Genomic DNA, 13,492 nt, shown 5'->3' with positions numbered 1-13,492 from the left:
TCGGATTTCATGGAGTTTTGTTCTATTTTGAGACAATCAGTTGTACTTTTTATGCTTTTTACTTCTTCTTTTATTGACTTTATATCTTCAGACATTTTGTTCATGAATTCTTTTTGGTTATCACTCATCGACGTCAAGATTGACATCATTTGAGACATCTGGGAACGTAGTTCGCCTATTTCCTCCATCATGTGATTACTATCATCAGTTAATTTACGTTTATTACGATGAGTAACCTTAGAAATGTCAGAAAACTCAAAAGATTGTTCATTAATTACCAGATTTGGTTGAGAGTCAGAGCGACATACACTTGGGCCATTTCCAGTCGGTGAGCGCAGTTTGTTCATAGTTGATCCGTGTTTTGTCTACCTTATCGGATTAGCACTGCTTTTAGAGAAGGCAAAAAAATAAGAGCCCGTCTTCTTTCCCCGAGGTGAGGAGGAGCGGTTACCTCGTCGCTGCTTTAGTTTTAGAAGTAGAAAGCTTTAAATTCGCACAATTAGTGTAATCAACTTCACTTCCTAATGTTTTGATAATAGGTGTTAATTTGGCAAAACTTCCAATGTACAGTATTTTTAAATGACGCACAGCACGTCCACTCAGTACGAAAGCTTGTGAAGCTTTTCTTATATAAACATAGTTATTTTTAAGTTTGTGATTGTGTGGATAATCTATGAATTTGCGATTAAACTATAATAAATCATAATATAACAAAGTATAAATAAGTGCAATGTTTTTGTATATTGATTTGTAGTTGTAATGTGTAATATGTAATATGTTTGAAAATAATACATGCTGGAATTTAAAGTGAAACTTATTATTAGTATTGGAGATTAAATAAATGAGTGTTTAACATTGTTGTTTTTAGATATCATAAAACTATTTAAAATCCTCAATTCTAAAAAAACTAACGACCTATGGGGCATTTCGGTAAAATTTATTAATAACATCGTACACGATATTGCTCCGTATATAGCAGTAATTTTTAACAAGAGTTTGGACACGAGTTTATTTCCTAACTTGTTAAAATGTAGTAAAGTTTTACCACTTTTTAAGACTGCAAACAGAAGCGATCCCATTAATAACAGGCATATTTCAATACTCCCACCTTTAAGTAAAATATTCGAAAAGATTATTTTAAATCAACTTCTCGTCCATTTCGTTACAAATACTATTTTTCAGAGTGAGCAATTCGGTTTTACAAGAGCTCGCTCGACAACTGATGCGGGAATAGCACTTCTCAAAAATATTTACGATCCTTGGGAAAAATGACAGAATACTAATGGAAGTATTCTGTGGTTTATCTAAAGCATTTGATTGTGTGGAACACGAGACGCTTTTTTATAAGCTCAAATACTATTGTGTTAAAGCTGATCTCATCTCTTCATACTTAGTACAGCAAGTTTTCATTAATGGAAAAGTTAAAAATGGGTGTTCCACAAGGTTCAATTTTGGGGTCAATTTCTATTTCTAGTATATATAAATGATCTTCCTTCCTTTTCTATGTTAAAGGTATTTGTGATATAGTGTTGTGAACGGTGCATTATCAAAGATACACGATTAGTTTACAGTAAATAATTTAGTTTTGAATGCTCAAAAAACAAAATGTGTAGTTTTTACCCTATCCAATGTCAAGCAAAATTATAATATATCTTTAAACGGTAACCGTCTTGATCTAGCCGATACTTCGTTAGGGTAGACCGAGGCGAATCGGATCACTTTTTCTTTGAGGTTGAGCAAATTATACTAAAGTGTTATATAATGTTATTTTTATTGATAAAAACGTAAGAAGTAACAATCAGCTATGGAATAAACATTTGAAAACTTAAATCATACATATATTCTCTTAATTAGCTATTAAAAACAAAAATATCCGAATCGCCCCAATTTTCGGGGTGAATCGGATCGTACACAACATTAAAAATAAAATTTAAATTTTTTAACACTATAGGTTTGGAATGAGTAAAAAATTAATAATGAGATCAATTTTAAGTATCGGCACATAATTCACATATATGTGGTCCATTTCCCCGCGTGGTGTGAGACGCGTGTCCATCCAAAATTAGAATTACTTTTCCTGGGGTCCGGTAGCGATTGAAATGTTGCAGCCACAACTTAAAAGCTTCTTCGGTAACCCAGCCCTTTTCTGTCATGGCCACTTCAGTACCAGGTGGCATACCTAGGAGTAAATCGTAACGTTTACGTACACCTTTGAATATAACATATGGAGGTATGTACTGTCCTGTTGCATTTATACAGGCTAGGACGGTTACATTTTCACCTCGTTCAACACTGGTCATGCTGACAACATCTTTAGCACCTTTTTGGGCTATAATGTTGGGTGGGCGATTACTAAGTGGCATCCCCGTTTCGTTCATCGTTGTATATACATTCAGGTCTTCCTCTTAAATTGTTGTTATCTACTACTGTTTCCAAAGTATTAAAGAAGTATGTCACTTTCTCCTTCTTCATACCATCAATCCTTGCTTTTGTGAGACCCTCCGGCTTCCGAATAGTTAATTTTTTGTTCCTTTGCATGAAGCGATGAAACCAGTCCTGGCCAGCCATTCTGGCACTTCTGTCAAATTTGTGTTTTATGTTTTGACGTTCTGCAAATTCAAACGCGTACTTACGTACTGCTTTGGGTGTAATTCCGAAGCCACGACTTGCCAAGTGCAATAGCCGGTCAGCTAACTTCTTTTCTGCGTTCTCATCTAAAGCTGGCTATCCACCTCGACGCTTAATAATACCCCTGGATAAAGCAGCTCTTCTCTGTAAGCTCGTTAACGGTACTGCAAAAATCTCAGCAGCCTTACGTAAATTTCTTTATTCTGGACTTTACTTACTGCCTCTTTCATTTTTTCTTGTGACCATTCTCCGGTATTAGTCTTTCTTTTGTACGTGCGAACCATCTACATACAATTAGATAAATATGAATCAATAACCTTAAACATTTCATAAGTCAGTTTAAAAGTGTGATCCAATTCGCCCCTGACGATATGATCCGATTAGCCCCATAATCAAGACTTTTGAAATAAATATTTTATACGTTAACATCTAAGATCATACTTAAAAGCGAATTGATTCTCTAATATAGACACCTTGCTTAACAAGATAAACCTTAAGTAGTTGAGTTTTAACACAAATACGTAATATGACACAAATAAATTGTAAGTACATACCTTAGATTAGCGCCAAAATTGCGACATACACAAACGACCGAGTCGCTGACGAGCGCCGTCGACAATGATTCACAAGCGCAATCGAAATACTGATTATGTTGGGAGGTGTGGGGTGAGAGGAGAGACGAAAAACGACGGTTGAATGCGTTCTATGTGAATGCGATATTTGAATTATCAACAAATTTCTTATTTAGATCCGATTCGCCCTGTGATCCGATTCGCCTCGGTCTACCCTATTTTTAAGAATAGCATTGGATTCCAGACTTCAGTGGAGTCCTCATTTATCGTCCCTGACAGGAAGACTCAGCTCTGTAGCATACACGGTTAGAAAAGTTAGACAACTAACTGATATTGATACCGCTCGTCTAGTATATTTTGGTTATTTTCAGAGTATTATGTAATATGGCATATTACTTTGGGAGTAACGCTGTAGATATTGAATCTGTTTGTATTTTACAAAAGAGAGCAATCCGGCCTATTTATAATCTTGGAGCTAGAGTATTTTCACTTTGATAAAATCAGTGATAATGATCGTATGTGCACAAGAAGTAAGGATAAAAAAGCGTGATAAAAAAGCGTGGAGTTAATACTTGTTGACTTCCATGCAGAATATATGACATACATATGTATATAATTGTATTTAACTAACATGACTGTATTTTTAAATGTTGAAAAAGAGTAACTACTGACTTTCTTGCCGGTTCTTCTTGGTAGAATCTACATTCCGAACCGGTGGTAGCTTCAATTAATATAGTTTGTTAAATGATGACAATATAGCTTGTAAAAGCCTTAACTGCCTTTAATGGTGTTATATTGCATTTTAGTGCAGAACATGCGAATCCTCGTGGTTGTAGGGAAGCTTGCTACGTAGCGGCGATCGTCGAGTACTTCAGCTGCAGTTTTCAGTTCGGTAGTAGCGTACTGATAAGATTTGTCGATTTGTTGCGTAGTTATTAAGCGATATATACAATCGCCTTGACTCTTGTAGTGTTGATTGATGTTATCCTCACAGAGATAATACTGACTGGACTTCGGGCATTCTGTCTCTATGTACATCAAATCTGTATCGTGAATTGCTAGGAAGGGATAGGATGGGAATTTTATTCTGTTATGCTTATTAAGAACTATAGATGGTCTGTAAAGATTATAAGTGGTAGGAAAAACGACCGGGAGCTTAAATACTAACACTAAATTTTTACTGTTATCCTAACTTAACGATATCGAAATATTCCCTAAAACGTATATCCAGTATTTGCTTTCGGCCATAGAGAGTGTTTAACTCTTCTATCATCTTATTAAATGTTTCTAACTTATACATAGAAACGCACGTATTAAGCACGCAAATAAATTCTCCAACCCAATAGTTCATCGGATAAGGTTCAAATTCAACGTTATCTGATGAAGAACGTTATAAGATATTGAGATAAATGGGCATATTTAATTGAATTTTCCTCACTTCTTAATTCATTTACCACTTACCACTTCTTTAATTTTATTTTGATTTTGAGCCATTTCATTTAAGATTTCTGAGCTTTGTGATATCCAGTGTTTGTTTTTTTTTTTTTTTTAAGTTTAAGGACCACTAGTAGCTACTACATGTTTTAATGACAAATGTAACACAATTAAATGAAAATAGTTAACATGTGAAGCTTTTTAAAGTAGCCACAACAATTACAATATTTGTTTTAAAAATACATTAACACATAAGCAACATGAGTAGAAAGATTTAAAAAAAAAAAGTTAAAATTGATAAAAATTAAACATGCACTTAATAAAATTAAAATTAAAAACACAAATAATTTGATTTGATATATGTACAAATTAAAATTAAATAATTCATTAAATTCATGCAAAGTTTACATTACAAAAAATCACTAAAAATATACAAATTAATATAAAATAAAATTAAGAGAGCACAACAAAAAATAGCTATTAAACATTATTTATTATTCCTTTATTATTTATTTGCATCTCTGAACAATTCTAGCGCACGTTTACGATAAATCATGGCAGAGTCATTAAAAATATCTAGATCTTGACTAAAACCATTGTACAACCGAGTTGATCTAGGTATTGGTGCATTACCTCCTAATTTCGTTTTTGATATTCTGACATCAAAAGTACCCAGAAAACTACGAGCATTACGCCTTGGAATACGATAGTATATCTTTTCAAGTAAGTGAGTACAGTCAATCTCGTTACGAATTATCTTAAATAGGAAAGAAAGATCTAATAATTGTCTGCGTATAGAGAGACTATCCATATTAAAATCTTTCAAGAGATTGCTGTCATTTTTATTACATTTATTGTATGAGAATTTTTTGTTCCTGGATAGATGATATACAAATCGGTTCTGTATTCTCTCTATACGCAGACGATGTACACTGTAACAAGGATTCCACACTACACTACCGTACTCCAGAACGCTACGCACGTAAGCGTTATAGATTAATTTTTTCGTGTTATTCGTGAAGTGTTTACCGTTTCTCATTAAAAATCCTAACGTTTTGGGATTTTTCGCAATTATTTTATTGAAGTGCGGGACAAAAGTAAGCTTGTCATCAAAAATGACACCTAAATCACTCATTTCAAAAACTTCCTCCAACTTGATGTTATCAATGCTATATATTGTTTCGATTTTATATGCTTGCATTTACTTACGTTTAATTCCATTTTATTATTTTTACACCAATTATATACAGCATTGATATCCACCTGTAAGAGCTCTGAGTCAGCTAAGTTATTAATTACTTTTGTTAATTTTAAATCGTCCGCAAATAAAAATACTCTACTATAATGTACCGTATCGCAAATGTCATTAATGAAGATATTAAAGAGCCAAGGTCCTAAGTGTGACCCTTGAGGAACCCCGGAGCAGGCTTTATATAGACTCGAGCTAAAACCTTTTAGGACAACAAATTGTTGTCTATTGTATAAATATGATTTGAACCACTCAAGCATTTTACCATTAAGTCCGTACTTACTTAGTTTTAAGAGTAAAACATCGTGCGAAACTTTGTCGAAAGCCTTGGTTAAATCGGTATAAATTGCGTCAACTTGCTTGTGGTTATCAATAGCTGGCACAATGAATTCAATGTACGAAACAAGATTTGATGTTGTAGATCGACCCTTTATAAAGCCGTGCTGGTTATTATTAATCATTTGCTTAACATGACATTCTAGATATGGGTAAACTATTGCTTCAAATACTTTGGCAAAAGTGGAAAGTATGGAAATCTGTCTATAATTCTCAATGCACTCACTACCCTTGGACTTATAAACTGGTACGATCCTAGCTATTTTCCACTTATTAGGAAAAACACCCGAGCGAAGTGATTCGTTGTATAATAAATATAATGGGAAACTTAATACCCATGCACATTTAGAAATAAATATAGGAGGCATATTATCATAACCTGTCCCTTTAGTTGTATCAAGTCTTTTTAAGTATTGATAAATCTGCCTTCGCGATATTACAAAATTAGTGAACTCTCCAAAGTCATGTTTATCTTGATTATTATAAGATGGTAATGTATATGAACTTTGAAATTGCGTGTATACAGAAGCGAAATACAAGGCAAATTCGTTACAAATTTCCGATCCAGATTTCATTACTTTTTGTTTGTAAGTCATTATGCCTGGGAGTGATGCACTATTATCTTGTTTGCCCTTAAGGTATGACCAAAAATATTTAGGATTTTTACTAATATTTTCTTCAACAATTTTAATGTAATTATTGTAGCAAATTTTCGATAAATCTGCACAACGTTTGCTTAGAAGACGTAATGAAATTTCATCAAGTGGATTTTTATATATTTTGTATTTCTTTAAATAAACTTGTTTTTCTTTATATAAATTTATCATTTCCTTAGTGAACCATGGAGGATATTGTTTACCTTTTAGTTTCTTTTTTGGTACATATTTTTCAATCAATTTGTTCAAAATTTTATAAAATTTATCGATCATTAAGTTTATTGACTTACAATTACAAAATTCGCTTAACCAATTGATATTATCTAATTCTGAAATTATACTTACGTAGTCAGCTTTTAAAATAGTTCTTCTTTTCACCAATAATGTTGCTTTTTAAAGAAGTTCTTGATGAATAAGAGACTACTATATCTAAGGGAGGATGGTGGTGATCTGGAGGCACTATTGGCAAAATAGACTTACTAATTTTTATGTTACTATAATTACTGAATATTAAGTCTAATATTTTATTATTGTTATTACAAATATTGTTATGTTGAACTAAATCATTGAGAGATGCAAAATCAACTAGCAAATTTCCTAAGGAACTATTAGAAACAACATTATCACCATTAGCGAACCAATCGATATTACTTAAATTAAAATCTCCCACGAGCATAACATGTCTATTCTCTGCAATTCTACTATTAAAATTATTGATAAAATTAGATAGCATATTACGGCAAACGGGCGGAGGCAAATAAACTGCACATAATGTAATTGATTTATACTCATCGTGACAATTTTCTCGTTCAACATTTATCCAAAGATCTTCACACTTACTTTCACAAAAACTGAGTCGCATTAATTTCAGTTTATTGGAGACTGCCACCAAAACTCCACCACCATCTTTTTTACAATGTAAACGTGAACTATCACGATCTCTTCTGTATACTGTATAACGGCTGTCGAATAATTCATGGTTCTCTATTCTATTATTAAGCCACGTTTCTGTTAATATAATAACATCATAATTTATACAAGATAAATTGCAGATGAAGTCATGTGTTTTAGTACGGAGACCTCGGACATTCTGGTAGTATATATTAAGACCGTTGAATATTATAACATGAAACACTAAAATGATCTATCAGTTTAGAGTGCAATGTAATTTACTGGATATTATCCAATACAGTATGATTTTTTAAATAAATACATTCTGAATGTTCTGTCTTTCTCATAAATACCTTGCCTTGTCTTACCCACACAAATCTGTATTTTTTTTTCTTTAGATTTTATTCTAGCTGCTGCATGTAAAGACTTAATAGCTGATGACAAGTGTTTCATAACATATATTGGCTGCTTATCTGCTGCAATACCTATGTGACTTGTGTTCAGTTTATCGTCAGGATGCGATTTATTGTAATTGATGACACATGCTAGCATCATGTCTCTCATTCGTGGTGTGGATAGCTTTACAATCACAGATCTGGGTCTTTTGTCGCTGTTATTCAATTTTGCAACTCTAGTACAGTGATGTATATCAGACTCCTTTAGATCACATGATATTGTTTTACTCAGTTGCATTACTGTACTATTTAAATTTTCATTTTTATGCTCAGGAATCATTTGTATTTCAATGTTATTTGATCGATTATGCTGCTCCATAGTTTGTATTCTTTGTTGCAAATCAGATGTTACATTTTTTAGTGCCTTTTTCTCTCTTTCCATTTCCGCAATTTTATCGTCGTAACTTGCAATTATTTTTTTAGTAGATTTGTATTCTTCGCTCAAAAAAGTCATCGAGTTTTCAATAGTAAATACATATTTGCTCTTTTATAGGTTTAAGATTTTCTTGAATCATTTTGTTTAACATGTTAGTGATATCTTCTAATAGTAAATTTTTAAAGGCCTGAAACTCATTACGAATGATTTGTTCAACGTCTTGTTTAGTAAGTTGTTCTGATGCAGGCGACCACTTTTCAGACTGATTGCTTTTTGGCCGGTTTGTCACATTGTAAGATTCTGGAGAAGTATTTTTTCTTGTTGTTATTATTCTTTTCTGTGGAACCATTCTTACTTAATTACGACTATGTCAGCAGCTTCCTTACAGAAAAATAAATAAATTAAATTTAAGTAGGTCGCCAACAAATTGGTTTTGAACCCGTATAGCTCGCGCGTGGAAGTATAGTTCACACCATTGGGCCAACGATATAGTTAACAGTTAAAGTAAAAATTGCGAACTGTATGTACAACATTATAATATGCACCTGGAGCTTTTATTAAACACCCGCTACAGAAAAAGTTATTCTCTTTGTTTCTACTCACTTCACTGTATATTTTTCTAAATATTTCTTTGTTTTATTTTAAATTTATAGAACTTTAGGTCTTTCTTAAAATCGTTTTATAAAGCATTTATTTCTAATTTTTATCAAGACACTACTATCGTAACTTTTGTAGCTAGTTAAATAAGTCACTGTCCTCAATAAAAGTACCTATATTATATAATTATCTTGTCACACTTTTCGTATTAAACTTATTCAAAACAATAATGTTTTTATATAGTTCATACACTGTCTTTGTTATTTACACATATCTACGTTTTATGATTGCAAAACACAGTCTTTATATTTTTAAAACAATTTTTTTTACGGAGCTATATTTTACTTTCGCCATTAAAACCCCAAACGAAAGTTTGATTAAGCTAATATGATAATTTAATTCTGTAACAATTTTATTCTCATTTTTTTGTAAGGATTTAATAGCATTATCTTAGCATGTGCATATAGCAATGGCATCAGTATAAACTAAATTTCCAGATATGCTTTTTATTGCTGAACCTAGTCCATCGATAAGGTGCTCGTTTAATGCGATGAGAATGAAATAGCTCTACTTGGTCAGATAGCAGCAGCTGAATTTTATTATAAAGGTAATCAATATGAGGCTGATATAAGGAAAGCGTTTTATTATGAAACTAAGGCGAAATATCATCTAACTGTTTCCTTACTAAATTAATATTACTGCGTATAATATCTACGTGAACGGATTGTATAAACGAATGATAGTGGGAAATAACTTTTGTTTTCCCTAAAAAGAAAGGAAAGATGCCAGATCCATCATATAAGTTATGCAGCGTTATGTCTTCCGCTCGTACTTGGCTCAGGATTAGAAGAACGATCCTGTAACAATCGACTGCTATTAGGGACCCGTTCAATCGAGACTTAGCGACTGGCTCCCATAGATGTGGATTTGAAGGTCAGCTAATACTATGTCACGTGTATATCTCTGGGCTAATTTTTTTAACGGATTTCGTATAAATATAAGTTTATCTGGTGAATACTCCTCTTCAGGTTCCCTATTTTTATTAATATTTTCCGTCATACGAATACGATCATGAAGGGAGGATTCATTGATAATTTCATAGACTTTTTGCATTTTGTTACGGTGTTCCTGAGTATACAACTGTAATATATTTTCTGATCAATTGATATCTAAAAGATTACGAAGATCTAGATGACCGGTAATTATATCTAAGGGCCTCGTTATTTTGGGTCAAATCGCATTCAGACCTTTAAGTGAGTTATTAAATTTATGATTATTATTATTTAAAAAAAGGGGTCCTCCTTGATGCGTTATTCTTGTAAAAAAATTGCAGTATTGCAAAACAAACAGATATGTACCGTTTTTCTTGAAAAAAATTAAATGAAAATCTAAACCTTTCCAAGTTATGTCGTATTGTTACGTTTTTATTAATAATCTGTAATCTAACTGTATGGAACATTTTAATTAAGACACGTTACTGTCGTAGAAATCTTTTTATTTTTGTATTTGGTTTTACAAAATGAAATATATTATGGCGACTTTCGCTGAAATACAAGTAACAATCACATTTAAAAAAAATATTATTATTATAAACAGACACTAATATCTGTAGTTTTAATTTTACTTACAACCGTTAGTAATTATAACGTTATTAAATATTTAGGAATGCCATATTAGCATAAACATCACAAGCCTCTGCTTATCTCAGTAATATTAGGAAACTAATCTTAATTAAGTCTTACATAAATCAAATAAACATCCTAGCAAAACAAACCACAGATAGGTAATCATTCAGTACAAAGATTTTCCTCTAATCTTAAAATATTAGGAACATAACATTGTTATTATTGCTTTTTAATGGCACAAAATTTCAGGGCATTTTTGAATTCACAGTTCACCTAATAATAATAAAATCTGAGTAAATGAAATAAAAAACTTAACACTTAAATCTACAAAGATTCGTAAAAAGGTCTATAGTAACTTGGAATGTGGTTTTTGTTGATCAGTTCATACGGATAAGCTTATTTTCAGCTCATCTGGGTTTAGTTGTGTAGGCTTTTTTAACCTCAATAGCAATGTCTTTTTCTTTTCCATGACTATAGCTTGTTTAAACTCCTCTTCTGCGTATGAGTTTTTCTAATAACTTGCCCGAGCATCATCTTTTATGGATTTTATCATCTTGACTTCACTGATTTTGACTGGAACGTTTTCGGCATCTTTTTGTATTGCAAAAGACATTTGGCTGCATACATTCTTCCAATCATAAAAATCTTCAAAGCACATTTCGTTCACTCGGAATGGCTCAATCTTTTTACGAGCAGATTTGATAGCACTGATGAATGCATCGGGCGTGCACATAGGTCCTCTTCGCAATTCTCGTCGCACTTGTCTTTCTTTTTGTGAGTGTGCCGAATCCCCTTCATTTTGGGTATGTCCTCTAATTAAATATTTGTGTGTTATTGGCTTTATATTTGGAAATTTCTAAACCGCGAAAAGGAATATGGCCACCATGTTTTTTTGTTGGCTAGCACAGTTATCAGAATAAAATACTACATTCATATCTTCGGTACCGTTTGATATTTGCTCGAGATACTTAAATACATACCTATTTCGTTCACACCTCTGCTTGCATTTGCTTCATCCCATATATAAAATTCTACAGTATTCTTCTGGACGCATACTGTCAGTTGTTCGATTTTCTTGTCTTTTTCTAATCGTGATAGCCTCTTCTCTTCTTAAATTTTTCATAAGCGTCCTTTTTAGCTTCTTTTTCTTCAGGTGATGAATTTTTAAACGCTTCGCATACGTTACACATATCTTTCTTTTCCTTACAGATTTCGACGTAATCGTGGTGCAGATAAGCAATGGTTTTGCTTCCATCAATGAAGGTTCTTCTTGAATGGGCTCGTGTATAGTGCGATTCAATTTTGGGTATTGAATCTATGAACTGCTTGGCTCCTTCTTTAATATTATCGTCAATTTTTGGTTGCTTTCGATGTCGTCCACGGTTATCTGTCATCAATGAAATATTTGTTTTCTTATTTTTCTTGCTTAATGCAGTTGTTATTGGGCCATTATTGATACAAAGCGTATTTTTGAAAAATACCTTGCACACTCGATAGTTTTTCCTCTTCAAAATCAAATAAAAAGCATTATTAGTTCGCTTAGGTTCAATAACCTGTGCTCTATCCGGAAAAGTTTTTTTGACACTCGAAAATGAGAAATTCCTTACAGGATTCTCTTAGTTGACGGGGCAGAACATTTTTTTGTGATGCTTTTGATTCGTAGGACTGTCTTGCATTTCTTAACTGTTTAGTTATTTATTTTTTTCCATTTTTCTTTTTTAAGTAGTCTTTTTTTCTTTTTTGTAGGTGTAGGGTCTTCATTTATGTTAATCTGTACGTCTGCAGGCGATGGTTGTTTTTCAGGTGCAATTGCTTCATCAAATGGTCTTTTTTTGCTTGTTTTGCAGATTTAGGTTCAATTTATTCACTCAACGGTTTTTCTTTTTCTTTTTTAGCAGGGTTTGTTTCTACAATAAATTATGGTGAAGAAGTACTGCTGCTCAAAGAACTAGTCGAGTCGCAACGAGGCCGGTTAGATGGCAGTTGTTGTTTTTCCGGTGCTGATTCACATGCTAAAAAATAAATTGATTGTTTAATTCATTTGTATTTCGAGAATCGGTATTATGTTTTTATTTTTCTAACTTACGTGAATGTTCATTGATTCCTCGGACAAGATTTACAATCTTCCTAGAGCGTGATTCCATCTGAAAAATAAATTGTAATTAGACAATGTTTTTATCATTTATAATGCAACATTGTAAGCTATTCGTTGTAAAAAAATATATATTTTTTACCAAGAATGTGTTAACTTGAGATAACTAACAATAAGACCAAATATTTTGTACTTTTATTATCAACTATAACGGGTCATGTTAAATTAACCAACAAAAAACATTGTTTATTTCAGCAACAACGGTACAATCCTATGTAAACCATAGCATGCGATTACTAATTTTACTACAATAATGATTCACATACAAATGTCCCGTTGTAGCTGCAAAAATAAATCACAAAAAAAAACAAAAAGCTATATTTACCTTTTCATCAAAACCGTGACACCATGAACTGTTACGTTTTTGCAGCAATCAGGCAGCATTTTCTTCCTCAAGCGAGCGGCGCCAACTGACGTGAACCGATCTTGCATTAAATTTAGGGGCGGAAAGAGATGTCGTTAAACCGATAGTCGCCGACCTATTCCCTCTTTACCCGATCATTTTCGGCGTTAGAAATATC

General features: G+C 32.6%; 1 protein-coding gene across 1 annotated transcript; it reads right to left on the bottom strand.

Moving 5' to 3' along the window:
* Positions 1–1,988: 1,988 nt before the first annotated feature.
* LOC135194588 (uncharacterized) lies at positions 1,989–2,568 on the bottom strand. Its single transcript, XM_064220198.1, has 2 exons — positions 2,391–2,568; positions 1,989–2,329 (listed from the first exon to the last, which is right to left on the bottom strand). Exons 1-2 carry the CDS (start codon positions 2,566–2,568, stop codon positions 1,989–1,991), a joined length of 519 nt encoding a protein of 172 aa, XP_064076268.1.
* Between the last annotated feature and the right edge of the window lie 10,924 nt (positions 2,569–13,492).

Source organism: Vanessa tameamea, chromosome W (genome assembly GCF_037043105.1).
Source record: "Vanessa tameamea isolate UH-Manoa-2023 chromosome W, ilVanTame1 primary haplotype, whole genome shotgun sequence".
Classification (NCBI taxonomy): domain Eukaryota; kingdom Metazoa; phylum Arthropoda; class Insecta; order Lepidoptera; family Nymphalidae; genus Vanessa; species Vanessa tameamea.
Note: the sequence above shows the minus strand (reverse complement) of the source record. Positions and strands in the feature narration are given on the sequence as shown.

Coding starts and splice junctions, on each gene's coding strand:
- LOC135194588 (XM_064220198.1), bottom strand. CDS start 2,568: ATGGCTGGCCAGGACTGGTTTCATCGCTTCATGCAAAGGAACAAAAAA. Junction 2,330..2,390: donor TTTAAGAGGAAGACCTGAAT/GTATATACAACG, acceptor CCAACATTATAG/CCCAAAAAGGTGCTAAAGAT.